The sequence below is a fragment of the Eptesicus fuscus genome, chromosome 21, assembly GCF_027574615.1.
Source record: "Eptesicus fuscus isolate TK198812 chromosome 21, DD_ASM_mEF_20220401, whole genome shotgun sequence".
Taxonomy (NCBI): domain Eukaryota; kingdom Metazoa; phylum Chordata; class Mammalia; order Chiroptera; family Vespertilionidae; genus Eptesicus; species Eptesicus fuscus.
In genome coordinates, this window is record NC_072493.1 from 37,221,980 (window position 1) to 37,249,474 (window position 27,495).

The 27,495-nt window shown below is 59.1% G+C and overlaps 2 protein-coding genes across 2 annotated transcripts; both read right to left on the bottom strand.

The window, feature by feature from the left end:
• Positions 1-694: 694 nt before the first annotated feature.
• Positions 695-7,415, bottom strand: HIPK4 (homeodomain interacting protein kinase 4). The gene is made up of 4 exons (XM_008139588.3): positions 6,685-7,415; positions 4,495-4,851; positions 1,697-2,524; positions 695-1,157 (listed from the first exon to the last, which is right to left on the bottom strand). Exons 1-4 carry the CDS (start codon positions 7,147-7,149, stop codon positions 978-980), a joined length of 1,830 nt encoding a protein of 609 aa, XP_008137810.2. The 5' UTR covers positions 7,150-7,415; the 3' UTR covers positions 695-977.
• A 2,762-nt stretch (positions 7,416-10,177) lies between these two features.
• Positions 10,178-26,946, bottom strand: PRX (periaxin). The gene is made up of 7 exons (XM_054710627.1): positions 26,904-26,946; positions 22,423-22,460; positions 22,241-22,339; positions 21,996-22,121; positions 19,623-19,779; positions 14,726-14,922; positions 10,178-14,085 (listed from the first exon to the last, which is right to left on the bottom strand). The coding sequence occupies exons 1-7, from the start codon at positions 26,944-26,946 to the stop codon at positions 10,318-10,320; spliced, it is 4,428 nt and encodes a 1,475-aa protein (XP_054566602.1). The 3' UTR covers positions 10,178-10,317.
• Positions 26,947-27,495: the final 549 nt, after the last annotated feature.

Genomic DNA, 27,495 nt, shown 5'->3' on the forward strand with positions numbered 1-27,495 from the left:
GGCCTCTGGTGGGGACATGAGCATGTACACGAGCTCTTAGCGTGTGCTGGAATGTACCTAGCACATAGCATGTGACTGGCATGTGCTGAGTCTTCAGCAGGTGGCCTGCCATTGCTGAGCATACAGCATGTGGCCCACTGGTTTAGCATGTGCTGAGCTCGCAGCGTGTAACCACACAGGCTGGCATGTGTAACTGGCATGGGCTGGCATGGGCTGAGTACGCAGTGTATGACGGCGTGGTTGGTGTATGCCGAGCGTCCTGTAACCAGCATGGGTTAGTGTGTGCCCCACGCTCGGCATGCTCCCAGCAGGTGAACCATCGCCATATCCCAAGGGTGGACTCGAATGTCTGAACCCTGGAGCATGCACCAAGTATGAATGTGCACCAGCCAAGTGCATGGCCAGCCTCTCATGACAAGGACAGGTAAACAGACATCTGGCAAGCTTGGATTGGCACCTGCTGAACACCGTGTTCTGAGGGTGGTTCTCGTGTGCCTGTGTGCCAAGCACTTGGCCATATTTAGGGATCGGGTCCGTGTGCCAAGCACAGCCTGTCCCAGTGTCATGGTAGCCCAGCCTCCAGCCTGAGCCAATGGCCAACTGTGTGCAGCATCAGAGAGCAGGCCTGGCAGCAGCCTGAACACCCCCCATCCCCGCCCCCAGCACCAGGACAGGCGTGAGGCAGGGCTGTGAACAGCTCTTTATTGAAATAGGCAGAGACAACAGGGCCAAGACGTGCTCAGGGCCAGCGGGGTGCAGCGCCTTTCCGTGCCCCTCTGACGGAGGGGGCCACAGGCCAGACACCCAGGCCCTCCTGTGTTTGGGGGGTGTGTGCAGGCATGCACTGCGGGTGGGGGGGATGGGGATTTCTGGATAACTGTTTCTGTAAGAATTTGTGGGTTCAGGGGATGGCTCTGAGGAAGGGAGGCCAGCCCAGCTAGCTCAGCCACCAGCGATGGGTAGAGGTGGGGTCACCATCAATGCTGCCCGCCGACATGCTGCAGAAAGCTGGTGGCCCGGGGTGGACCGTGTGGGTGGGTATGGCGGGTTGGGAGCCCCTGAGCCCGTGGGCCCCTGATGCCCTCCAGGGTCCAGTCTGGCTCACTAAGCCATTCTCCAGGACAGGCGCTGGGGTCGAAGAGCTCAGAGCTCGGCCTCTGTGGGGTAGAAGAGAGGGCATCAGCCAAGAAGCCACCAGCCTGCCCCTCACGGACACCCTCCTGTCCCCCCCGAACCCTTGTCACTTCCTGAAGACGATTCTATACCGTTGCCATCCTCGTCACATCCCGGGGCTTCGATGGTGTGTGCTGAGGTGTGTGAGTGTCTGCGGGGGCTTTGTCACATCTTCCTGAGGGCGGGTGAGTGTGTGCTGGGCCTTTCTCCCTTCCTCCGGGTGGATTACCGTGCCCTGCGTCTTCACACAGCCCGACGGCATGTTAGTGTGTGCAGAGCCGCGTCACATCCTAGTTATAGCCTGAGTCTGGGTCAGCATGTGTGGAGCCTTGTAATATGCTGAGGTTGGGCTAGTGTGTGTTGGTATTGCTAACATTGCTAACAATTGTGGGAGCTATTGCTAACACGTGTGGGGAGCCAAGGCCAGGTTCACACACACACACACACACACGCCGCCCCCCGAAGCTCTGGGGGCACCCCTGACCCCAGAACCACCTGCACCCTCCCGGCCCACCCGACTCACCTCAGCATCCATGTCCTTGATGTCTGGCCCATCCCCGTCCCGCTTCGGGATGGTGGGCGGCTTGGCGGAGGCGCCGCGGTGCTCGCCCTCTGCCCAGCCGCTGCCCCGGCAGGGCCCCTCGTCCTCGGGCGAGGCCTGGCTCAGCCGGATGAGGTTGCTGAAGTTGGAGTCGGACTTGGAGCCGGTGGGCGGCTTGCGGGCCTTGTGGCGGCCGACCAGACGGCTGCCGTAGAAGGCCAGGATGGGCTCGGGGCCCGGGTCGGGCGCCCGGAGGCCAGCCACCGCGGCCTTGAGTGGGGCCAGCGCACTGGGGGTCTCCGCCCACAGCCCGTGGCCCGCCTCCTGCAGACTCAGGTCGTCCAGCTGGTCGATGGCCCTCTGCATGCCCGGTGCCTTCTCCTCGCGGAAGAAGGGCCCGCTGCCCGCCACGCTGCCAAGACCCACGGCCTCCTCCTCCTCGGCCAGACGGTAGTAGGGGGGCCCATCCTCCGAAGCGGCCACCACCGGCGTGGGGGGCTTGCCCTCCACCTGCAGGGAGAGGCGGCAGCTGCGCAGCGACAGCTGGTAGTAGCGGGTGGTCTCGTGGGCGCTGCGCAGCTGCTGCATGGACACGAAGGGGTGGCGCAGGGCGGCGCTGGGGCTGATGCGTTCGTGCGACTCCCAGGTCAGCATGCGCTTAATCAGCTCCACCATGCTCTTGAGGTCGGCGTGCTCGGCCAGCGCCTCCCGATCCTGGAAGGTCAGCCGCCCAGCCGCCCCGCCGCCGTTCACTGTCTCAATCTGGTCCAGCGACTTGAGCATGTACTTGCGGCGCTCCAGCGGGCGTACCTGGTGGGACACAGTGGGCAGGGGTTGACGCCACGCCTAGGCCTTGGGCCCCCGTCACTCCTGTAACTCCCAGCAGGCCCTGCAGTCTGGCCCGGAGCTCTCCTGCTGCTCTGAAGTCCACACATCTGAATCCTGATTCCAGTCCCGCCTGTGATCTGACTTGGAGCCCTCTTGCTGCCGGGAGGGCCAAACCTGGTCCCTCTAGTCGAACCCAGAGCCCCGTTCCTGCTGGAAGTACACCTGCCGATGTGTTTTGGTCCTCCTGTCATCTAACCCAGAGTTATCCCTCACTCAAGTTTCACACCTCATCCCAGACCTGCAGTCCTCCCCGAGCTGTGGGCCCAGCCCCTGCCAGCGAGCAGCTAGCAGAGGACTAAGCCTCTAGTCCTCCTTGGAATCGAACCCAGGTCCCTTTTGCTGCTACAGCTCCCACACGCCATCCCAGGCCTCCGGGCCTCCCAGTGGTTGAACCTCCTTGCCACACTAGTTTGGCAACCGCCAGGCAAGGAGCCCTTAGAGGAGCTGCCACATCCTTTCAGTCTCGTCTTTGGCCGCACCCAGACCCCTCGGTGACAGGTCCTGCCGCTGACCCGGACGTCCAGTGCTCGGCTGTCTCACCCGGACTCCGCACAGGTGCGCTGGCCGCAGCCGCAGAGGTGGCAGACAGGCTGCCTTCAACGTCCGGTCCCACCTGGGCCTCATTTCGATCCCTCACACTGCACGGGTTTGCCTGACCCGGATCCGAAGCTGGCAGAGGGGCCACCCTGCCCTTTCGGTCACACGTGTGGTGTAACCCAGATCCCTCCTGCTGCAGCAGCCCCCAGGCTGACCCTCAAACTTCCAGCCCCACCAGTTGGTCTCGTCCAGACCTCTCGTGTGGCAATCCCCACAGCTGACCCAAGCTTCCAGACCTCCCTGAGGGCTCACCTAGGAGGGAAATGCTATTCTCGTCTCATTTTATAGATGAGGAAACCGAGGCACAGAGAGGTCAAAGACATCTGTCCAAAGTCACACACCTTGGAAGACAGAGCACAGAGCTCAGACTCAGACACTTACTAAATACAGGCACTTTTTAAAAAGTGCTTTAGATGTATTAACTCTTTTTTAAAAATATTTTTTTACTAGAGGCCGGGTGCACGAAATTCGTGCACGGAGGGGGGCGGCGTGTCCCTCAGCCCAGCCTTGCACCCTCTCCAATCTGGGGACCCCTCAAGGGATGTCCGACTGCCTGTTTAGGCCTGATCCTGGTGGGACATCCCTCTCACAATCGGACATCCCTCTCACAATCCAGGACTGCTGGCTCCCAACTGCTCTGCCTGCCTGCCTTCCTGATTGCCCCTAACCCCTTCTTCCTGCCAGCCTAATCATCCCCTAACCACTCCCATGCCAGCCTGATTGATGTCTAACTGCTGCCCTGCCAGCCTGTTTGCCCCCAACTTCCCTCCTCTGCTGGCCTGGTCACCCCTAACTGCCCTCCCCTGCAGGTTGATCACCTCCAACTTCCCTCCCTTGCAGGTCTGGTCCCTCTCAACTGCCCTCCTTTGCAGGCCTGGTGCCTCCCAACTGCCCTCCCCTGCTGGCCATCTTGTGGTGGCCATCTTGTGTCCACATGGGGGCAGGATCTTTGACCACATGGGGGCAGCCATATTGTGTGTTGGAGTGATGTTCAATCTGCATATTACTCTTTTATTAGGTAGGATTGATTTCAGAGAGGAAGGGAGAAGAAGAGAGAGATTGGAACATCAATGATGAAAGAGAATCATTGATCGGCTGCCTCCTGCATGGCCCCTACCGGGGACCGAGCTCAAAACCTGGGTATGTGCCCTGACAGCCCTAACCGGGAATCAAACCGTGACTTCCTGGTTCATAGGTCGACGCTCAACCACTGAGCAGTGCTGGCTGGGCTAGACTTTTTTCTCTTTATGCAGCTGCCCCCCCACATTGCTGCCCTCATTGCACCTGCCCCCTACCTTGGTCTCGGCCAGATAGTCAGCCGAAGACTTGAGCTGCCAGGGGTTGGCGGCGTCAGGGTGGAGGTTGCGCTTGAAGAAGTGGTGGGCCTTGCGGGCGGCGTGCAGCAGGTGGGGCTTGGGCAGGCCCTGGGTCTCGCAGATGTAGCGCACCTGGTCATACTCGTTGTTGCCAGGGTAGAGCGGCCAGCCCAGGTGCAGCTCGGCCATGACACAGCCCAGCGACCACACGTCCACTTTCTCACAAAAGGGCAGCCCCAGCAGGATCTCGGGGGCCCTGTAGAAGCGCGACTGGATGTACGGCTCCTTCACGTAGCGCACCTCGCTGAAAATGCTGGCCGAGCCGAAGTCGATCACCTGTGTGGAAAGGGAGCCCAGCAGGCAAGGCGTGGGGTGAGGGCAACAGATCTGGGCCTCGGCGGGCATCTCTCCCCAGCGTCTGTCTGCGTCTGCCATCTGTCTGTCGCTGTCTGTCAGTCTTACCTCTCGTGCCGCTATCTGTCTCCTCCAGCCTTTGCCTCTGCTTTGTGTGTGGGTGTCTCTCTGTTTCTGTTCTCTCCACTAGAATGTATGTCTGTGGGCATGAAAACCCCGCTCCTGCTCTCTCACCCCGCACCTTGTCTATCAGCAAATCTCGTTGGTTCCACCCTCTGAACAGATCAAGAATCTGCCCACTGTGCATCGAAGCCACAGCCCCGCCTGATCCTACCTCCATCACTCCTGCCTCGACAGCTCTCCCTGCTCCCGCCCTCTGCCCCCCAGTCTGTTCCTCACGTGTGCTCTGAGAGACCCTGTGAACACCGGAGTCGGGTCACGTACCTCCCCGCTCAGCATCCTCTTGTGGCTTTACTACATCCTGTGATAAGAGCCAAAGCTCTCACCACAGGCCCGAGGCTCCTACCATCTGCCCATCTCCTCTCTGCCCTTATCTCCTCCCACTCTCCCCCTCACTCACCTGCCCCAGCCACAGGAGTTCTCACTCTTCCTAAATATGCCAGATACGTTCCCCGCGAAGGCCTGAGCCCTGGCTGTTTCTTCTGCCCGGAATGCTCTTCCCTTGGATGTCCACATAGCGCCCCCCCCCCCCGCCCCTTCCTAGGTCTTTACTCCACTCACCTTCTCAGTGAGGCCTCCCCGCAACCATCCTATCAAAAGCCAGCACCCCTGCCCCTCCTCGTCCCCTTCCTGGCCCTCTGCTTTTCTCCACGGCCCTTATCGCCATTTCACAAACTATATATTTTATATTTTTATTGAGTTCATTGTCTTTTTTTAACCAACTAGGATTTGAGTCCCATGAGGGCAGGGTTTTGTCTGTTCACTGCTGAGTCCCTAGTTGCCTTGAACAGCGACTAGCACAGAGCAGGAGCTCAGAATGAATGAATGAATGAATGAATTATTTTTAAATCTATCATTGTCTTTCTGTCTCATTTGTATCTCTTGTTCTTTCTTTGCCACTTCATGGCTTGTCTGTGTCTCTCCTCCCTCAGGGTCTCTCTCCATGTGTGTCTAAGTCACCCACCAGAAAGACACCTCCCAGCAGCCCAGGTCCTCCTCATTCTCAGCACTGTTAACACCCACACAGGCCTGACATCCATCAGCACTGACTCCCCAGCAGGGCTGTGCTGGGAGGGGCCACGGGCACAGTGGTGACCAAAATGCCTTGGCCCTGCTCTCACGGCGCTCCTGGCTCCTATCATCAGGGGACAGTAACAAACCCAGAAACAGCCAGAAGGTCAGGGGTGGGACGGGGAGCCCAGGAGCTCTGACAGGGTCAGGGGTGGGACGGGGGAGCCCAGAACCTTGCACCCAGCACAGGGTCAGGCCCAGAGCAGGCATTCAGTAAGTGTTGGTTGACAAGCAAACTCACGGTGACGAGGTATGGCACTGCCATCCTTCCAGTTGCTCAGGCCAACAGGCTTTTGTGCCCCCTCAAGTCCTCCCTTCCACTTCATATAGGATCCATCAGCAAACCCTGTTGTCTCCACTTCCCAAATCTACTCGGACCCACCCGTGCCCCTCCTCCCACCCCTCCCCCCCACAAGTCTAGTCCCGCCCAGCCACGTCTCCCACCTGGACGGGTGCGGTCACCCCTCCCCGTCTTCCTGCTCCTCACAACCAGAGCGTCCAGGGCTGGGGAAGGCTGGGAGGAGACAGAACAGGAGACGCTGCCACCCAGGGGCAGCCCCTCACCTTGACCCTGAAGGGGCAGCGGGTCTGGTCCACCAGCATGATGTTCTCAGGCTTGAGATCGGCATGGATGATGGCCAGTTCCTTGAGCCGGGCCAGGGCTCTGAGCACCTGCAGGGTGACCGTGCGGATGTGGCGGGCGGGAAGAGGTGCAAAGTTGTTCTCCTTCTGAAACTCAAACAGGTTTTGCTCCAGCAGCTCAAAAACCAGGTAGAACTTGAGGGCGTCGTGGAAGAACTCAAGGAAGCGGATGACGTGGGCCTCCTCGGGGTCCAGGCCCCGCATGCAGCGCAGCAGCTTCAGCTCGTTCTTGATGATACGGTTGCGGTAGGCGTCATTCTTGAGGATCTTGATGGCCACCATCTCGCCCGTGCTTCGCCGCCAGCCCTTGGCCACCTCCCCAAAGGTGCCCTTGCCCAGCACCTCGATGATGTCGTAACAGTCAGTCTCCGACTGGATCGTGGCCATGGTGCCCCGGCCTCCAGACACCACCCTGCCACCACCTCTGCCCCGCCTCTGTCTTGGAGGCCTCCGGGCCGCCCTCTGCCTCTGTCCCCGAGGAACCCCCAGTGGGGGGAAGAGAACCTTACTCGTGCCTACCCCTGTGAGGTTTGCCCTCACCTCCCGGGCACCTCACAACCCCCTGGGCCACACGGGGAATATGCCAAGAGTTGCACCCCTCCCCCAAAGCCCTCCTGGCTTGGGACGAGGGGCCCCAGGCCCCCCCAAATGGGTTCCAGCGTTGCTGAGTGGCTCCAGTTCTGTTGTTGGAGACCTGAGCCCCTCGCTGGAATGGGGGGTGGGGTGGCAGGTCAAGCCCCCTCCCCCACCCAGAGGCGGAACCTTGAAGAGGTTGGACAAGTAACGGATCCACCGAGAGGGGAGTCTGATGGTGGACCTCAGGCAGAAGCAAGGAACATTCCCAGACAGAGGTGAGAAAAGGCAGGTTTTCCTAACGAAAGGGAAGAGAGTGTGTGTGTGTGTGTGTGTGTGTGTGTGTGTGTGTGTGTGTGTGTGTTTTCAGAAAGTACCTGCCCAGCCTGGGCTGACCTGGGGGAAGGTGTGGCCGAGGTGGATGCAGGTTGTGTGCCAAGCTAAGGAGTTTGGACATTGTTCTGAGGGCACTGGGGAGTCACAGCACTGCCATCCTTCCAGTTGCTCAGGCCAACAGGCTTTTGTGCCCCCTCAAGTCCTCCCTTCCACTTCATATAAGATCCATCAGCAAACCCTGTTGTCTCCACTTCCCAAATCTATTCGGACCCACCCGTGCCCCTCCTCCCACCCCTCCCCCCCACAAGTCTAGTCCCGCGAAGCACGGGCGAGATGGTGGCCATCAAGATCCTCAAGAGGGCTTTTGAGCGTCAGAAAGCTACTTGTGTGAAGAAAGCTGAATTAGAGGGGGCACGAGCGGGGGCCCTGAGCCTGGAGCAGGCCCAGGTGGCAGAGGTTGGGGAGACAGGGAAGAGGCTTGTGGATGAGACATTCAGGAGGCCAGGCCAAGGGACTGACAAGTTTTGGGGGGAAGGAGGGAGGTGTCCCTGAAATGGGGACATGGACAGAAGCACTTTGGAGGAGAGGATGCTAAGGTCAGGTTAGGGAATTCAATATTGAGTGCTTTAGAAGCCTTATCCTTACAACACACATTTTATTTGTTTGTTTGTTTGTTTTTGATTGTTTTCAGAGAGGAAGGGAGGGGGAGAGACAGAAACATCAATGATGAGATTCATCCTTTGGCTGCCGCCTGCACACCCCCCACTGGGGATGGAGTCCAAAACCCAGGCATGTACCCTGACCAGAAATTGAACCATGACCTCCTGGTTCATGGGTCAGTGCTCAACCACCGAGCCACACTGGCTGGGCACACCAGACATTTTAATAGCTCCATTTAATGGAAGAAAAAAGTTGGGTGCCGGAGACAGGCTTGGACCTTGAGAAGTTTGGCTCTATGCCGAAACCGGTTTGGCTCAGTGGATAGAGCGTCGGTCTGCGGACTGAGGGGTCCCAGGTTCGATTCCGGTCAAGGGCATGTACATTGGTTGCGGGCACATCCCCAGTCGGGGGTGTGCAGGAGGCGGCTGGTCGATGTTTCTCTCTCATCGATGTTTCTAGCTCTCTATCCTTCTCCCTTCCTCTCTGTAAAAAAATCAATAAAATATATTAAAAAAAAAAAAAAAAAAAAGAAGTTTGGCTCTAGAGCCAAGCTCTGAACCACTACCCCACACGTCCTCCTAGTGCCCAGGAGATGTCCAGGGGAGGCCTGTGGAGGCCAGTGGGTGTCCTCGTGCGCTCAGAAGAGAATTTGGGAACTGTCACCCAGAGGTGAGGAGCAGACGCCTCTGGGAGGGTGACAGGCCTAGGATGGGTGTGGGGGTGGATGAGGGCCTGGGAGGAGCGCAAAGGGCTCAAGGAGAGAGAGGAGTGCAGAAGAGAGGGGAGTGTCCAGGACGGAGGAAGGGGCCTGAGAAGTCAGGACAAGGGAGACAGAGGAAGCCCTTAGCGGGATCACAGAGAAGTCCTTTCAGACGCTGGACCGGGATCCACGGTGGGAGGAAACCCCACATGCTACGGAGCTGAGCTGGTCAAGGGGCGTGTGTGCCATGAGGGCAGGTAACTCCTGCATGTTTGGCGGAGACAAAGAGAAAGCGTGAGACAGGGTAGTGACCTGAGGGGGGCAGGCTTGAAGGGAGAAGGTAGTGGAGTAAGTGGGGGGGTCTGTGACAACTCAAGGGCATGGCCCTTCACCCTCTGGGATGGGAACAGAGTGGAGGGGTGGGTATGGGGGCATCAGGGGGAGATGTGGAATTGAAAAGCATGTCTTCCTAGTAGTCTGGGGCATGGCAGAGAGATGGGGGAGGGGGAGGGTGTCTGTAGGCCCTGGCAGGAGTTTAGGGGCATAAACCCGGAGTGAGGTTGGGTCCCTGGGAGCCCAGATTGAGCACCCAGGACCTAGTCCTAGGAGGCAACCGCATGTCTTGAGTGGAGGCTCTGAACCCAGGAGCTTGGAGAGGGCCAGGAGAGGCCTTCCTGGGTGGGGCCGGGTGGACCAGGCTGTCAAACCAGCCGGACAGAAAAGGAACAGCCAGGACGCAGAGGCGCGCTTGTTGGTGGAGAAGTGGCCAGCAGAGGGCAGGTGGGTAGCAATCAGTCTGCTCTTAGGGCCCCATAGGGCTGTCCTGGCCTGTGTGGGGTTCCCCAGGGCAGGCGGAGTCCCCAGCAAGAGGGGTCCTGCCGCTATGCTCTGCTGGGGAACTCCCCAGAGTCCTGCTCAGGGGCTCCTGAGGGGCTAGGACAGGCCCCCCTCCCACTAGGCCCATCCGAAGGCCTCCCTGACTCTCCTCAGACCAGAGATGGCCTGTGTCTCCCCACACAGGCTCCTTCAGGCCAGGATCACGTCCCCAGCTCCTTCCTTCTCTGGGATTCCTTTCTCTGCACCCTCCCTTACTCCCCACACCCTCCCAATACACAGAGAAGACCAGACACAAGGCCACCTCTTGATTATTTATTCACATGGCTTGGCAAAATAGACGCTCTTGCCAATGAGCCAGGCAGGACACCTCCGCGCTCCTGCCCTCCGAGGGTTAGTGCTGGTTAACTCACACACAAAGGGGTGGGGGGTGGGGCGGCAGGAGGGGGGCTTCAGATGACAGCAGTCTGAGTCCCCTCCATCCTGGTGGGGCCGGGAGCCCCTGTCTCCGAAAACCCCACGCTGGGCAGGCGGACCCGGAATCCACCCTCTTCGCGGTCCCGGCTCCCACTCCGGGCCTTGGGGCTTAGGGAGACCCTGGGGAACCGGAACCTGGGGGACTTCTCCCCGCCAGGAGACTTGGAGGCTGCCTCGCCCTCCTGCCCCCGCGAGGCCTTGGAAGAAGTGGCCAGGCCCACGCGAGGCAAGCGAACGCGTAGGCGGCCACGGCGACCAGAAGCCCCTTCCCGGCTGCCCTCCTCTTCTTCCTCCTCCTCCTCCTCCTCCTCAGGGCTGGGGGAGCCTTCCCCAGCAACAGCCTCGCTCTGGCTGAAGCCCACCCGGGGCAGCCTGAGTTTCGGGCTCTTGGCCTTCTCGCCCTCCTCAGCCCCCTCCCTGGCCCGCACCAGGCCAAACCGGGGCAGCCGAACCTTGAGCTTGTGTCCGGCGTCTCCCTCACCTTCTACCACCTGGTACTCAGCGTGGCTGCCCATGGCAGGAGGCGAGAGCTCCAGGTTGGGCAGGGAAAGGTGGAAGGACCGGTCGCCCCCTGGGGGCTGGTCTCCAGGCCCCCCGACCCCAGCCCCAGCTCTGGCCCCCAGGGTGGGCATCTTCAGCCTCAGCCCACCCTCATCTGTGGCTGCCTCGCCCACCTGCACCTCTCGGCTCAGCCCCACATCCAGCTCAAGCTGGGGCACTGTCACAGTGGGCATCTTGAAGACCCCCTCTCCCACCAACAGCTCACCCCCCTCCCCCTTGGCTTCAGGCAGAGACAAGGTCACCTGAGGCACCTGCACCCTGTAGCCTGCTGTGCCCTCTGCTGAAGGGGCTGCCCTCTCAGCCTGCTGCCCCGAGGTGGCCCCCAGGCCAGCCTCACCAAATCCGGTCAGCTCCACCTGAGGCAGGGAGATGCCCAGGGGCATCCTCAGCACCCCCTCCTGGCCCTCGGTGCCTGCCTGCCTGGCTGTGGACACTTGCAGGCCTGATAGCCGTGCCCCGCTGATGGCCACCCGCCCCTCCGCCCCCACTTCCTCCTGGGCCCCCAGAGTCACCAGCTCCACCTCGGGGATCTTAAGCTGTCCAGCCATCAACTCTGCCTTTTCTCCCGGGCTAACACGCCCACCCTGGATTTCTACCTCCTTCCCCCGAGCCAGCCCAAAGGAGGGCATCTTCAGTTTGGGCATCTTCATCCTCCCATCCCAACCCCAGCCCTTGCCCTCCAACTCAGACACCCCTGGCACTAGTTCTCCAGCCTCAGTGTCCCGGGCTCTGACCCCAAACTTGGGCAGGGTAAACCTGGGACCCTTGAGCTTGAAATCGGCCCCTGCCACCTCCACCTTGCCCGTGGGCAGATGGGCATCCAGGCTGAGCTGCGGAATGGACAGATCGAGAGCGGGCAGCAGGCCTGCCTCCCCGACCCCTTTAGCTTCAACCTCAGTGCCCACCCGAGCCTTGGGGAGCGCGATGGCGAACTTGGATGCCTTCAGCTTGGTGGCTTGCCCAGCCCCCTCAGCCTCTGCCTTGGCCGCCTTTGGCCCCGAGAGTCCAAACTTGGACAGGGAGAACTTGGAGGTGGGTTTGACTTTCATCTCCATCACCTCTACCCTCCCTTCCTCGACTTCCACTGTGGGCAGCTGTGGAGTGACGATCTCAACAGAGGGCATCCGGAAGGCCACTTCCCCAACCCCGGCTGCCACCTTGCCCTCGGCCCGTTCCACCTTGCCCTCTGCCTGTGCCACCTTGCCTTCTGCTCGCTCCACCTTGCGCACTTCAGCCGCCGGGACCTGCCCCTCCAAGCTGAGTGCTCTTGGCAGGTCCAGCTCCACCGAGGGCAGCGTGAGGGAGGGGACGCCCCCACGAGCCTCGCTGTCCACCTCTGGCTGTAGACAGGGCAGCGTCACCAGCTTCCCTGAGACCTCAGCCCCTGCCCCGCCTGGCTTGCTTCGTGACGGGGACCCCGCCCTCCCGAACCTGGGCATGGTCATCTTGGGCATCTTGAAGCTGAATTCCACGCCCTCCACCTTCTCTGCCCTGGCAGCTTTGGGCTGCGCCTCTGGAGCCTTGGGCAGCCTCACCTCGGGCGCCTTCGGAAGCTGCACCTCTGGGACCTTTGGCGCCTGCATCTCTGGCAGCGGGATCTCCGGCGCCTTCGGCAGCTGCACCTCTGGGAGTCGCATCTCGGGCACCGCCATCTCGGGCACCTTCGGCAGCTTCATCTCCGAGACTTTGGGAAGTGCCACCTCTGGGAGTCGCATCTCGGGCACGGCCATCTCGGGCACCTTCGGCAGCTTCATCTCCGAGACTTTTGGAAGTGCCACCTCTGGGAGTCGCATCTCGGGCACGGCCATCTCGGGCACCTTCGGGAGCCTCATCTCCGAGACTTTGGGAAGCGCCACCTCTGGGAGTCGCATCTCGGGCACCGCCATCTTCGGCAGCTTCATCTCCGACACTTTGGGAAGTGCCACCTCTGGGAGTCGCACCTCGGGCACGGCCATCTCGGGCACCTTCGGCAGCTTCATCTCCGAGACTTTGGGAAGCGCCACCTCTGGGAGTCGCATCTCGGGCACGGCCATCTCCGGCAGCTTCATCTCCGAGACTTTGGGAAGCGCCACCTCTGGGAGTCGCATCTCGGGCACGGCCATCTCGGGCACCTTCGGCAGCTTCATCTCCGACACTTTGGGAAGCGCCACCTCTGGGAGTTGCACTTCCGGGAGGGCCGCCTCCGGCACTTTTGGGAGCTTGACCTCAGGGGCCTTGGGGAGCTTCACGGCGGCGGGCCCCTTGACCTCAGGTGCCGAGACCCCGAGGCCAAAGGAGGGCATCTTGATGGTGGGCAGCTTCAGCTTGCTCTCAGCCACGGCTTCAGGGGCCGTGGGCCGGGCCTCCAGGAGAGAAAGCCCGAAGGTGGGCATTCGAAGTCTGGGCCCCTTCACCCTGACCTCAGGGCTGCCCTTGGCCTTGACCTCAGCTCCTTCCTTTGCTCGGGCCCCAAAGCGGGGGAAACTGAGGCGGGGCATCTTCAGGGCCACCTCAGGCACCTCCTCTTGGGGCTCCATCTCCGCGCCCGGCAAAGCCAAGTCCACCCCCACCGAAGGCACCGCTACGTCCAGGGTGGGCACCGTCAGTGCTGCCGTGGCCCCTTCCCGGGTCTCCAGACAAGGCAGGGTGGGCAGACTGGGCAGCGAGGGCAAGGCGGGCAGCTCCACTTGGGGAACCTGAATCCCTACAGCCACGGGCTCCACAGCGGGCGCCGCCGGGGCTCCGAGCCCCAAGGTTGGCAGGTGGAGGCCAAAGCCAGTGGCTGCTTCTGCGGCGGCGGCCTCCTTCCCCGGTCCCTTAGGGGCCGGGCCCCGGGGGACCCCCACCTCTGTGCCTGGCAGCCCAGGCCCAACCAGCTCCAGCTGGGGTGCTGTGAAGCGGGCCCCCGCCGCCACCTCGGCCTCCGCTTTGGCTTTTCTGGGGGGAGGAGCGGCGGCAGCCAGCCGAGCTGCCTGGGCCTCTTCGGCCACTTCGCGGACGCGCAGCTGAGGCAGCTGGAGGCGCCGGCGGGCGGGAGCAGCTGGGACCGGACCCTTCACAGCCTCGGCCTTGAGGCCCCGGCGCAGACGGGAGAACTTGGGGAAGGAGAATTCGACGTCAACGGGGGCCAGATCTGCAGGGACCCCCAGGGCCCCAGGCACCACCAGCTTCTTCTTCTTCACAGGGGACAGACTCTGGATGTTCTGGGGAGAGAGGAGAGAGGCGGGAGGCAGTGGGACAGGGAGGCCTAAGGTGGACGGGGGGAGCCCAGGCTGGGGATGAGACGGATTCAACGTTTTGTCCCCGAGACACCATCCCCACTTCCTGCCTGTCATTTCACCATACCGCCCCTGAGGGCGAAGATACTCATTTAGCACCTTACAGGAGTCAACAGGAATGTAGAAGCTGGGACCCAGGACTTCCAGGTCCTCATTCAGGATTTTCCTCAATACCCTCACTCTAGAGACGGGGAAACTGAGGCCTACGGAAGAAAAGAAGCTTGTCCAGGGTCACTCACTCAGCAGTAAGCGAGGAGCCGTCAGGCGGAAACCTGGAACCCTGATTTGGAATCCCCTGGTTCAGGACCCCTCACAAGCCTGGAGCTGAAAGTGAGGATACCTCTCCAAAGCGGGTGAGGGCCCTGGTCTGGGGGGGGGGGGGGGGGATCCCCCACCCAGGGAGGAGTTTAGGGTCACAGAACAGGAGGCGGAGGGTGGGATTAGCGTTGGGTTAGTGACAAGACAGAGGGCAAGGCTGGCCCGCGGTGTGAGGGAGTAGGGTTCATGGCGCAGAGACGAGATCGCTGGGACAGTCCAGCGCTGGGGCCGGGCTAAGCACGCGTACCAGCTTGGCCACCTTGGCCCGTGGGCCCTTGATCTCGTAGCCAGACACGGTCCCAGGCCGCAGCGCCAGGTCCCCGGTGGGCACAGTGCGCTTCAAGCAGAAGGAGACCTTGTACGGCTCGGCGCATTGCAGCAGGCGGAGTGCGTCCTCGTACTTGAAGTTCTCAAAGAACACGCGGGCGCTCAGCAGCTGGTCCCCTGCAGGAGGTGAGCAGGGCATCTCGCAGCTCCACCCACGCCTGGTTCCTCCCCTTCCCTGGAACCGGCATGCGGCGAGACCCTGCTCAAAATTTTGGCTCCCACCTATCCCAAGCGCAAGATTGAGCAGCAAAGCAGCTCCTCCCTGTTTGAAGTGTGTGTGTGGGGGTGGGGGGGGAGAACACTTAAGAAGGACGCCCGCCCCCCACCCTCTTAGCTCTGCCTCCCCACTGAGCAAATCCACACCCATTCAGGCCACGCCTGTCGCCTTTCCATTCCCCTCTCCAATCCTCACATTTCAGACCCCTTTTTAAACAGTTAAACTTTATAGTGACAATCTTCTCTTCATCTTTTGCCAGGTTTAAAAATGTGTACAGAGCCAGGCAGGCGTGCCTCAGTGGTTGAGTGTCGACCTATGAACCAGAAGGTCACAGTTCGATTCCCAGTCAGGGCATATGCCCGGGTTCCAGGCTGATCCCCAGTGTGGGGTGTGCAGGTAGCAGCCTATCAGTGATTTTCTCCCATCATTGATGTTTCTACTTCTCTCTCCCTCTCCCTTCCTCTCCGAAATAAATCTATAAAACCCTAATATGCAAATAGGCTGAACAGTGGAACAACCGAACAACCAGTGGCTATGACGTGCACTGACCACCAGGGGGCACGTGCGGAACATGGCGGGCATCGACAACAGGCGGCAGAGCACAGGGTGTTGGCTATGGTGGGATGGTGGAGCAGGTGAGTGGGGTCGCCAGACCAAGGCGGGGCGCCGGTCGCTGTCATCAGGGCGAGCCTCTGTTGGTTACTGAAAATTCTTTGCTTCCCTGCACCGAGGTCCTGCCCGGCGCTCACACCTGCTGCCGGCACCGGCCCGCTCGCACCCACTGCCAACACCTGGTGCTGGCCCTGATAGCTCAGTGCTGTCAGCAGGTGTGAGTGGCAGCTGCCAGCCCTGATTGCCCCTCAGGGCTTCTCCAATTACCCCTGCTCCTGAGGGGTGATTGGGGCCAGCAGCTGCCTCTCACACCCGCACCCGTTGCTGGCACTGGCCCCACTCGCACCCACTGCTGCTGTCAGCCCCAATAGCTCTGCACCATCAGCAGGTGAGAGCGGGGCTGGCACCGTCAGCGTATGGGAGCGGCAGCAGCGGTGGGAGTGGGGCTGACGGTGGGAGCGGCGCTGCCGGCAGACAGGGCCGGGGGCCATGGCGGGAGGGGCCGGGCAGGGGTGCGGAGAATGGGCCGAGACCTGCCCCTGTTGCAGCCCATAGTTCCTTTCAAGGTGCATGAATTCATGCACTGGGTCCCTATCCCTATATAATAACACCCTAATATGCAAATTGACCAAACGGCAGAACAACTGGTAGCTGTGACGCACACTGACCACCAGGGGGCAGACGCTCAAGGCAAGAGCTGCCCCCTGGTGGTCAGTGTGCTCCCACAGGGGAGTGTCACTCAGCCAGAAGCCAGGTTCATGGCAGCGCTAAGGAGCCCGGCAGGCGGGTGGGAAGGAGCGAGAGGCCCTGGACTGCGAGAGGGCCTAAGCCGACAGGTGGACATCCCCTGAGGCGTCCCAGACTGTGAGAGGGTGCAGGCCAGGCTGAGGGACCCCCTCCCCTCAGTGCATGATTTTCGTGCACCGGGCCTCTAGGGGAAAAAATGTATAGAGCTGTGAAGAGTGGGGAGATGGGATTGTCAGGGAACTATTCTGGGGAGAGGGCTGGGCATTGGAGTCCACAGATGAATCAAGGGGTCCCCCAGCCTCTCTTCTGTGCCCCGATTTGGGGGACATCTGTCTACAGAGTTCAGGGCCCAGGGCCCTAGCATTTAGAGGGCATGACTGTCCGGAGAGGAACTACATCAAGCAGGAGGAGGAGAGGGAAAAGAATGAAGTTTCCATGCCCAGCCAGTGGGCCCAGTAGTTAAACGTTGACCTATGAACCAGGAGGTTTGAATCCCGGTCAGGGCACATGCCTGGGTTTTGGGCTCCATCCCCAGGTAGGAGGTGTGCAGGAGGCAGCCGATTGATGATTCTCTCTCATCATTGAGGTTTCTATCTCTCCCTCTTCCTTCCTCTCTGAAATCAATAAAAATATATACATTTTTTTAAAAAATGAAGTTTCCATGGGTGGAGGTGGGAAAAGGGACAGTCAAGAGGCAAAGTTCTGGGGAACCAAGACCAGGAGTTTTGGATCTGGATGTCAGTGGAAGTCAGCACCTCACCCCTACTCGTAAAACTCTTCCTGACATGGTTCTTCTCCCTAGAGGCTCAGGTTCCCTCTCGTCAGTCACCTTACACATAGCCTTTCAAATTCTTCCTGCTAGTGTCTGCCCAAGTCCTGTCCCCCACTGTCCTCTCCATCTGCCCCTCAGCACAGCTGACATCACACTCTCCCCAACCTGTGCCATGAAGCCTTTCTCCCCTCCCCTCCACCTGCCGCCACTCCTTTCCCTCAGAACTGGCAGAGGGGGCAGGCCAAAGAAAGGGAATGGGCAACTGAGGGGAGAAGCTGTTCAGACGCAGAAGACAACTTCCAGAACCTTTCACCCCATTACTCACACACACACACACACACACACACACCCGCTCCTGTGGTGATTTACTCCATTCTCCACCTGTTCCTAGGAATGAACTGTCCCACTCCTGGCTCAAGTCAATTCCTCCAGCAACTGTCCCCGCCCCCGCCCCCCCACCATTGTTTTGTCCCTCTCTTCTACATATTCCTATCAGCATGCCCGTGGTTCTTACACATGAAAAGTTGTCATGACATCACTCCACCTGGAGCTCCTGCCCATTTATCTCTCCATCTTAGTGGCAAAATGCACTGGGCTGTCTATCTGCATTATGTCTGCTTCTCCAGTCACACTTGTGATACCCCATCCCACAGCCCTGAACCGTTCTTCTCAAGGTCCCAGGCATTGACCTCTTGAGTAGCCAAGTCCAATGGTCAAGTTCCAGCTTCCTAGGATGGTTCCTCCCCATCCTCCTGACCTCTTAAAGACACACTAACACAGAGTTCAGGCCTTAGACCCCTTAATCCACATGCCCTACTCACCCCTTTGGGAAGCTCATCCAGATTTAGGAGTTTAAAGGTCATAAATATGCTGACAACTCCCAGGTGTATCTCTCCAGCCCAGCACTCTTCCCTCCATCCTAGACTTATATATCCAACGGCCCTTCCACGTCTCCCCCTTGAGGTTCAAGAGGCATTTCTCGTTTAACAAATCCAACCTGTTCTGGTCTTCCTCCAAAGCTCCAGCCCCAGGATTCCCCATTTGTAAGGCTACCATCTTCCTTGACCCCCGCTCTTTCCATCACACCCCATATCCAGTCGTGAAGGCTCCTCCTCCAAAATAAATCCAGCATCCACACCCTTCTCTTCACCTCCAATAATATCCCTTGGCCCCAAGCATCACCATCTCTTTCCTGGGTGATCACAATAGCCTTTTTGTTGGCCTCCCAACTCCTCACCCCACTCCCCTGCAGTCTCCTGCTAATATACTAGTTCAACACAGTCAATTCTCCACGCACAGCCCTCCCAGATTAAAATCAAAAGTCTCACCACGGCCCATAAAGTCCCCTAAAAACGTCCCTCCCTCTCACCTCTCTGGCCTCATCCCTTAATTCCTTCTTCACGGACTATTTTGTCCACACTGGCCTCCTTTTTCTCCCTCCAGCAAGCCAGGCACTTCCCCACCTTGGGGTGTTTGCACTGGAATGCTCTTCCAGATGGCCACACAGCTCACCGCCTTACCGCCTTCGGGTCTTTCTTCCCTTCCTGGCTCACCCTATTTAAAAATTCAGCTTCTTGCCCTGACTGGTTTGGCTCAGTGGATAGAGCATTGGCCTGCGGACTGAAGAGTCCCAGGTTCGATTCCAGTCAAGGGCATGTACCTTGGTTGCGGGCACATCTCCAGTTGGAGGTGTGCAGGAGGCAGCTGATCGATGTTTCTCTCTCATCGATGTTTCTGACTCTCTATCCCTCTCCCTTCCTCTCTGTAAAAAATCAATAAAATATATATATAAAAATTCAGCTTCTTCCCTGGCCTCTGTAGCACATATTGCCTTCTAACTTACTATATACTTTACCTTTTTTTTTTTTTTTTTTGCTTAAATATGTCTCTCCCCACTAGAATGGAAGCGCCCTGTTTTGTTCACTTCAGTAACCCAAGCACCTAGAATACTATATGGAAATAAAAGGCCCTTAAATAATAGTTGTTGCATGACTAAATCACATCCGTCTCATCCATGTTACCTAAGACATCCCTTACTCAGCTACCCTCCCCACCCCTCCACGTGGTTAACTCCACCTCTTTTCTCCAGCCCAAACAACAAAAACAATAACTAGCACTTACAGAGTGCTTACTATGTGCCACTTAGCTATGTGCTAAATGTTTTCCAAATGCTGACTCACTTAATCTCCATAATAACCCTATGAGGTAAGAACTAGAATTATTCCCAATTTAGGGATGGGAAAACCGAGGCACAAAAAGATCAAAAACCAATAAACCGCAGCTCTGAGACAAGGAATCTCCACTGGGAGCAGCTGCCAAGCCGAAACACAAAGCCCCGCCCCACGGACCTTAACCCCGCCCCTTGGTACCCCGTCACGCTCGGGCCCCAGGGCAGATTCCTAACCCCGCCCCCGCGCAAAGGCCCCGCCCCCGCGCAAAGGCCCCGCCCCATCTCCCGGCCCCGCCCACCTTCCTGCAGGCTCAGGCTCCGGGCTGCGGGCGAGTCCTCGCGCAGCTCGCGAATGTAGATTCCTTCCTTCCCGCCGCCCGCTACGTTGATGCCGCTGACCCCCGTCTGCGCCTCCGTCTCCACGATGATCTCCACCAACTCCGCCCGCCTCAGCTCCTGCGGAGGGCAGTGAGGGGTCGCCATGGGACGCCAGACCTCGCCCAGAGCCCGCCATCGCGCTTAGAAGCGTCTCTTAAACCATTCCTTGGGGCACACGTCCCTCTGCGAGGATCAGGCTGGTCGTGCGGGCCCACCCACGCTGGCATCTCCCCTTTAAGGAAACCCGGGGGGTCGCTCGTTCAGTGGGGCTCGCTGCTCTCCCAGAGTCCGTCCGGGAGGGCGGGGCGGGGCGAGGGGCGGTGTGGGGGGGGACGGGGGAGGGGGCTAGAGAAAACCCGGGTCCTGACCGGGGTGGGCCTGATGGAGAGGGAGAGCTATGGCCGGTTTGGGAGGGTGGGCTGTGGGTGTGGGGCTCCCCGTTAGAGAGCCCCTGCGGATGGAGCGCACCAGAGTGGAGGGGCCAAATACATGAGGGGTGTGGCTAGAGTGTCTGTGGTGGTGGGTGGGGACCCACAGTCTCAGGAGCTATGGGGAGGGGCTTTAATAACAGCCGAACAGGGTTGGGGGTGAGGATGGGCTCCCAAAGAATGGGCTGGACCCTTAAGTGGGGCGGGGGTGGGGCTGACCTCCTTGGAAACATGCATGCGCGTGAGACTGTGCCCTATTGTGGACTCTCTGACCCCAAGACCTGCAGAACGCCCATGGGAGAGGGAATCCAGTGAAAGGGGGGTGCGTGGGCAATGAGCGGTGGACCGGCAGACATGGTATTCTTGGTATTTACTGTCAATGGTGCTGACCTGGCCCTGGCCCAGCTGCACACTGTGGGATTCACATCTGGACTTCCCCAGAAGAGGCCGTGAGAGACCTCCGTTCCACAACTGTCTGGAGACCCAATCTGCTGTCTGTCTCTGGGAGAGAACTTGGCCCTCTCTGGGGCCCGTGTCCCTACTGGAAAGTTGGGTAAGATGGGTGTACTAGGAGGAGCCTGGTTGTGAGCTGAGACCTGAAGCAACAGGCATCCAAACGGATGCTCTGTTGGGCAAGGCGTCCAGGTTGGTGAAGACTGGAGTTGAGCCCAGGGCTAGAGAGGGGAAAGCAACTCTGGACCAGATGCCCCCCAGCAGTGGCCCTGAGACGAGAGGGTTGGGCAGAGAAGGGGTAAGAGGAGTTGTGGTGAAGGTAGCAGGGAGCAGGATAACCATCACCACCACCCTTCGGCCCTGGTCTAAGCATTTCCTGTGTGGGATCTCATTCCATCCTCCCCACAGCTTGGGCAGTCACAGAGGGGGACACAGAGGGTCAGAGAAGTGAAGTGACTTGCGAGTTAAGCCACTGGGCCTCAGCCTCAGGACTATAACCTCAGAGCCCATAGACTATTCTGCAGCAGTAACCTCCTTGCACTTCCCCCCCACCCCGGCCTTCCCCCCCCCCCCCACTCAGCCAGCTTGACTCCTATAAAAGGGGACCCTCTCTGTGCCTGGCACCTGGTAGAAGGCAGTCAATGCCAACGCTTTATCTACTTAACAGTGACAGCAGCTGAGAGGAAAGGAGGCTTCCTAGGTGCCAGGCCTTGTGCAAACGGCGTGTGTGAGTCCTCAACACCCTCAGAGTGGGGAGACCCATGCCCGTCTCACAAATGTGGAAACAGGGCTAGAGAGATCAGGTCACCTGCTCAGGGCTGCACAACTGAAGTGGTAGGGTTGGAATTTAAACTCATAGGTCCAGCCCTGTCCGGTTTGGCTCAGTGGATAGAGTGTAGGCCTGTGGACTGAGGGTCCCGGGTTCAATTCTAGTCAGGGGCATATGCCCGGGTTGCGGGCTTGATCCCCAGTAGGGGTTGTGCAGGAGGCAGCCGATCAATGATTCTCTCGTCATTGATGTTTCTGTCTCTCCCTCTCCCTTCCTCTCTGAAATCAATAAAAATATATATTCATTTAAAAAAAATAGCAACTCATGTGTCCAAACCCTGTGTCCTCAGCCCTTGCACCATCCTGCCACTTCCGATGAAGGGTTCCTGCTACATTTTCATTAGCTCATGATTAGGATAATTCCATCCTGCTCCAATGAATTAGCGGATTTGAATCTCAGTCTGTGCCAGGCACTGTGCTAAGCACTTTTCAGATGTTAATTTTTTTTTCACAGTGACCCATAAAATAGGCCCTGCTGCTATTTCCATTTCACAGACAGGAAGACTGAGGAGTCGGGGAGTGTTTCCTTGCTGGCCTAGTCTGTGCCCTCCACCCAGGCCCCTTGGAGGACGTGTGGGCACTCACCTCAGCACTCCGGCTCCTCACCTCCATGGCGCTGCTAGGAGTCACCTGGGCCCCAGGCTCCTGCCTCCTCTCTCCCTTCTTCTGCAGGACCAGCTTCAGTTCTGCATGGAGCAGCTGCCTCTGAGCCTGCGGGGCGCAGAGATGGCGGTTTGAGGCCAGGGGAGGATGAGGAGAAGAGGCCGGGCGTAGAGGGTGAGGTCAAGGTAGTATCAAGGGGAGAAGGGCCCCCCCAGCTGTCCTCTCACCGCTGCCTGGGCACAGGCACCCCCTCCTAACAGGAGCCTAGCCTGGCGTGCTGCACCGTCGTCTGTGGGACTCGCACCCTTTCTCTGGGGTCTTGCTGCCTGCCAAGGAGAGACAAAGGCATGAAACGCCGGGCAGGCCATGGAGGGGCAGGGAGGGGCATGTGGCATCCGCCAGTGCTCACCTCGGGGTCACCTCCTGGGGCTTCCTGGGTCCCGGGCTCTACGAAGAAAAACATGAGCATTACTCTTAGCTAACGCCACGGATTGCTTCCTGAGGTCCCGGCCCTTCCTCCGCTCTGTCAATACTCTGTCCCCAGAGCACAGGTGGGGAAACCGAGCCGCAGGAGCCCTTACCCAAGACGACGCAAAGCCAGAACTGGCTCCTAGGCCTTTCTGACAGCAGAGCCCCTGAGGCCAAAACCTCCATGGGCCGAGGGGGCCAAAGGCACGATAAAATAATGATAACCATCCCATGCACTCCCCGGGGGCAGATCCCCACACCTCTCCGCGCCCCAGTTTTCTCATCTATAAAATGGCACGACTGAGAGCACCTCCCTTGCAGGGCTGCTGGGAGAGTCCAATGAGCTACTAACCATAAAGTGTCAGGCACCTGGAAGTCACTTCATAAGCACTTGCTGTTATTACTAAGAATTTCCTGTGGTCCTGATCTGTGTCAAATGTTCCACAGCGGTTATTGCATGTGGACCTCAGAACACCCAAATGAGCTCAGTACGCTATTGAGCCCATTACAAAGAGGATGCCTGAGGCCGGGAGGAGGGAAGCCACCTGCCCTCATCACAGACTTGAACTTGTCTGAAAGCTCCAGCCCCGTATTCGGATAATAACGAATGGTATTGAGTGCTCACTCTTTGCCGGTCCTGTGCTAAGACCTCTACTTCCCACCTCAGCCCAAGAACCTTGCTCTCGGTCACACAGAGCTAGATCAGTCTGGAGCCTGCCCTCAAGCCCTTCTGGGGGAAGGGGATTGGAGATTATGTCCCCCTTGTCTCCCCCCAGCTCTGGTCTTGTCTTCCCAGCCCCCACCTGGCATGCCAACACGCCAACCCCCACTCCCAAGGGAAAGGTCAGGCCTCACGCGGCACATTCCCTCCAACAATGGCCCATCTTCTGTGCCCAGTCACATTCCACCCCTGCCCACCCACCCCAGCCACACAATGGCCCTTCATCGCCCACCAGTGGCCAGGAGGGAGGACACAGGGACCCCCTCAATGTTCCAGCTATGCCCACTCCATTGGCTGCCCGCCCCCTCCCCCCGAGTCAGAGAGCTCCTCTCTGGCTCTGTTAGGGGTCTGGGTCTCCATGTCCTTTCCTGGCCTCTCCTCTGAGCCCCAAGTCCCTCCAAGCAGGGTTAGCTTCCATCCGGGCATTTCCTCTAAACTGGGCCCTGTGTTGGCACCCATAGACCTTGTAATCACCCTGGATGTGGTGGCTGTTTTAGGATTGATTGGAAACAGGCTCAGAGAGGGGAAGTGACCTGTCTGGGGTCACACAGCTAGCATGTGTGCCCTTGACCCCAACCCTGCACCTTCACGAGCATTGGTGGCCTTGAGCACTGGAGGAGGCCCAAGAAGCAAAACAGCTGGGGCAGGAGCAGGGCTGGGCAGGGCAGGGGCAGGAAGTGGGGGTTGTGAAGGTGCCAGAAACAGGCACTTTTAGAGGGACCTCCATGGTGCCAACTGAGCTGGGCAGGCACTTTATAGACAAGGCCTCATGGTACCCCATTTTACTTGATGAGTAAATGAGGGCTGAGAGGGTGTCCCAGTGACAGAGCCGGGACTTGAACCCGGGTCTAAGAAGCTAACTCTGAGTCCCTGATGCAGTATAGCAGCCTGGGTCGGGGGTGGGGGCGGCCTGGTCCTTGTAGGAAGTAGTGGAGATGGAGGAAAGGATCGCCTGGACCACAAGCTCCCTGCTTCAGGCAGGGCATCGAGGGTCACGCCCAGGGGCTGGCACAGGAAGCTCAGCAGGGGTGGGGGCACGAGAGTGCCCTACTCCCTCATCCCTGCCCAGGACAGCCGCCAGCCCAGGTTATATTTAGCCCCAACTGTGCCCTTCCTGAGCCACGTACCCAGCCCCCGGAAGGAAGCCCACCCCACCCAGGGCACTCTGTTCCCAGCTCTGCCCATCCTACTAGGCAAGGGAGGAAGCGGTGGGGAGGTTCCTTGGGGCATCCCTGGCTTGCGTTAGAGGAAGATCTAATGGGGCTCCCATGGTGAATCAAGGCAAGGCAGGACCCTCCTGATGCCAGCAGCCACCTCTGGAGCAGGTCCTCTGGTGCGATCCCGGTACATTCCTAAGCTTGCAGAATTCCGAGTGCCCATTTCTTGAGCACGTACCATGTGCAAAGATCCTTCCCTGGATCATTCGATTCTCACAACACCTCCCTGGAAAAGGTACAGCCTAGATGGCCATTTAAAATGCCACTCATGCCCTTCAGAGTGGCTGGGGTGAGGGGCGCTGGGCCCTTTAGCGGAGCTGGGCCTGCTGAGGAATCCTCCAGCTTTGCCCTGTGCACCCTCTTATCCCTATGGCTGGCGACAACCTCACTCTCCCCACTTGGAGCCTCAGCTTCCCTAGCTACCAGCCATCTGGTGCCCTCGGCAGTGGGATGGGGATGTTGACCTGACCCACCCAGGACCCTAGACGTAATCTGAGGCCATCTGGTGAGGCTGAGGGGCGGCATGGCCGGCGGCTGCCTCGGTCACTCCCTGCTCCAGCACTTCTGAGGCTGGAACACCGGGGCACGGTATCTCACCTCTCGGGGCCTCAATGTTCTCATCTGTCAAATGCAGCCAATCAGAATGGTTTTGAAAATTGGTAAGATAATTGCAGGTGCTTAGGATATAGTAGGTGCTCGGGTCAAGTAAACTAGTCTCGGACAGCAAGCGAGAGTCCGGGCTGTGCTTCTCAGAGTATCTCACATCCAGCCTTTGCCCACCGGTGGCTCCGCACTCTTTCCTACCGAAGGGGAGCTTTGGATGAGGAACATGACCTCCCACCCGGATCCGCGCTGCCTCCCAGCACACTCTTCCAGGGACCACACTGCTGCTCTGCCCCAAGCATCCTTGCCCTACACGCAGCAACTTCTCTCCCTCCCGTCCGCCCTGTGAGGTGGCTTTCGGCAGCCCGTTTTGGAGAAGTGAAGTGGAGGTACACAGGGTGAAGTGTCTTGTCCGAGGCTGCCCAGCCAGAAAGAGAGGAACGTTGGGATTGGAAGCCAGGGTCTGGCTTCAAAGTCTGTACCTTCAACTCCTACAACATGCCGCTTCCTGAGCCCCAGGCACCCTCCCAGCGCCTCCCAGGACCCTGGGTCCCATTCCCGAGGCTTACTAGCCTGGCCAGGAAGGGAACTGGCTGGCTGATCTCTTACCACTGGGCCTCCAGACACCTCCAGAGCAGCTCCCGTCCCTGGTCTGCTCAGCCCCAGCCCCAGGCTGGGGGGGAAAAGGAATGGGGAGGGAAGAAGGGGGTGACCCCAGCCATTGGCTGCCCAGGCATGACATCACCAGGGGTGGGGGTAGGGAAACAAACATCCCCCCCTTCCCAGCTACATTCACTTGCCTGGGGGTGGGGAGCCACAGACAGCTGTGCTCCCTTGTCTGGGGAGAGACTGCCACCGTGAGCCCCTGCTCTTGGGCTTTGCACAGCTACCGCCCCTTGGAGACTGAGCCCCCCACCAGCATGAGTTCCTGGCTTTCAGAAACAAGCGTGGCCCCCCTGGTTCCTGGGGCCTCTAAAGTAAACTTCCACTCCCTCTCCCAGCTCAGCCACCGCCTGGCTATGTGACCTTCCGCAAGTCACAGCATCTCTCGGGGCCCCAGTTTCTTCGTTTCTAAGACAGAGAGTAAAAGTGCTCACCCTCAGGGGTTTGTTGTGAAGATTAGATGAGTTAAAAGAGGCTAAAAACCTTTTAAAGAATCTGGCACAGAGCCGAAACCGGTTTGGCTCAGTGGATAGAGCGTCGGCCTGTGGACTGAAAGGTCTCAGGTTCGATTCCGGTCAAGGGCATGTACATTGGTTGCGGGCACATCCCCGGTGGGGGGTGTGCAGGAGGCAGCTGATCAATGTTTCTCTCTCATCGATGTTTCTAGCTCTCTATCCCTCTCCCTTCCTCTCTGTGGAAAATCAATAAAATATATTAAAAAAAAAAAAAAGAATCTGGCATAGAATGAATGCTACTTATAAATATTTTGCATTCTTATCCATACAAATCAGGGGGCCAGCTAGCCTTGTCAGTGGGCTTTTGGCCTGAGTGAGCCCAGGCACAGGGGAGTCCCACTGCTCTGCCCAAGGGAGTTGCCATTTGGGGGGGACACCTACCTTGTGCTAAATACTGTGCTGGGCACCCAAAGCTCTGCTCCTGGAATCAAGGGTGCACGGTGGGTAAATTATACCCACTTTTTAGCTAAACAGCCAGGAGTGGTGGATCTGGGGTCCAGCTCCATTTCTGTTGGACCCCAAAGACGCTGCAACACTCTTCTGTCCCCTCATATAACAGACAAACAGGCTCTGAGAGGACACCCGTGACCGCCCACAGCAGGTTGTTGGTAGCACTAGAATTTGAGCCCAGACCTGACCAACCCCCAAACCAAGGCCTCACCCTGATACCCCGGCCCCCAGCCCCCGGCCTGCCCTGACTCACCAGGCCCTGGGGGGCGGCATAGGAAGCACAAGTACCCCCACATGCCCCTCGCACCCACCCGGCTGCTGCCTCGGATGTTCACAGCTCTCTGAGCCCAGGCCCGAGGCTGGAGCTGCTGTGAGGCCGGGGATTACCCCCAAAATGCACATCAGCAGCTTCTGCCCCATTGTCCAGCCAGGCGAGGCCACCAGGCCCTTTGCTCAGCCGGCAGCCTCCACCCTCACCCCAGCACGGTGGGCCCTCTGAGGAACTGTCCCCTGGACTGCACTGCATATCAGGGCATAGGGGCCAGGTTGGCAGGACCCCATAGGACAGGTTGGCAAGATCCCAGAATGCTCGGGGCCTCCTCTCTTCTCTCCAAAATGCCCCCTGCCCACTCCCAGCCACCGGAGAAGGCAGGAATGTGCTGAGCTCTGGGAAAAGCTTTCCAGGCCTGGCAGCCAGCAAGGGTTGGGGTGTGGCCGAAACCCAGCCAGAACCCTCCTCCCAGGAGGGGTGGAAGGGACAGGGCGATCAGGGCTGCTGATGGGCCTGAGGAGACCCTCAACCATTGCAATCTCTGCCCCCCCCCCCCCGCCCCCGCACCCCTCGC

What these genes read in the sequence shown, in the direction of transcription:
- HIPK4 (XM_008139588.3), bottom strand. Translation starts at nt 7,149, where the DNA reads ATGGCCACGATCCAGTCGGAGACTGACTGTTACGACATCATCGAGGTG. An exon ending in GCTGCCCCTTCAGGGTCAAG is followed by an intron (nt 4,852 to 6,684) that starts GTGAGGGGCTGC and finishes CTTTCCACACAG; the next exon opens with GTGATCGACTTCGGCTCGGC. An exon ending in ACTATCTGGCCGAGACCAAG is followed by an intron (nt 2,525 to 4,494) that starts GTAGGGGGCAGG and finishes GTGTCCCACCAG; the next exon opens with GTACGCCCGCTGGAGCGCCG.
- PRX (XM_054710627.1), bottom strand. Translation starts at nt 26,946, where the DNA reads ATGTGGGGGTACTTGTGCTTCCTATGCCGCCCCCCAGGGCCTG. An exon ending in TGAGGAGCCGGAGTGCTGAG is followed by an intron (nt 19,780 to 21,995) that starts GTGAGTGCCCAC and finishes TGCCCTCCGCAG; the next exon opens with GAGCTGAGGCGGGCGGAGTT. An exon ending in GGGCCAAGGTGGCCAAGCTG is followed by an intron (nt 14,086 to 14,725) that starts GTACGCGTGCTT and finishes CTCTCTCCCCAG; the next exon opens with AACATCCAGAGTCTGTCCCC.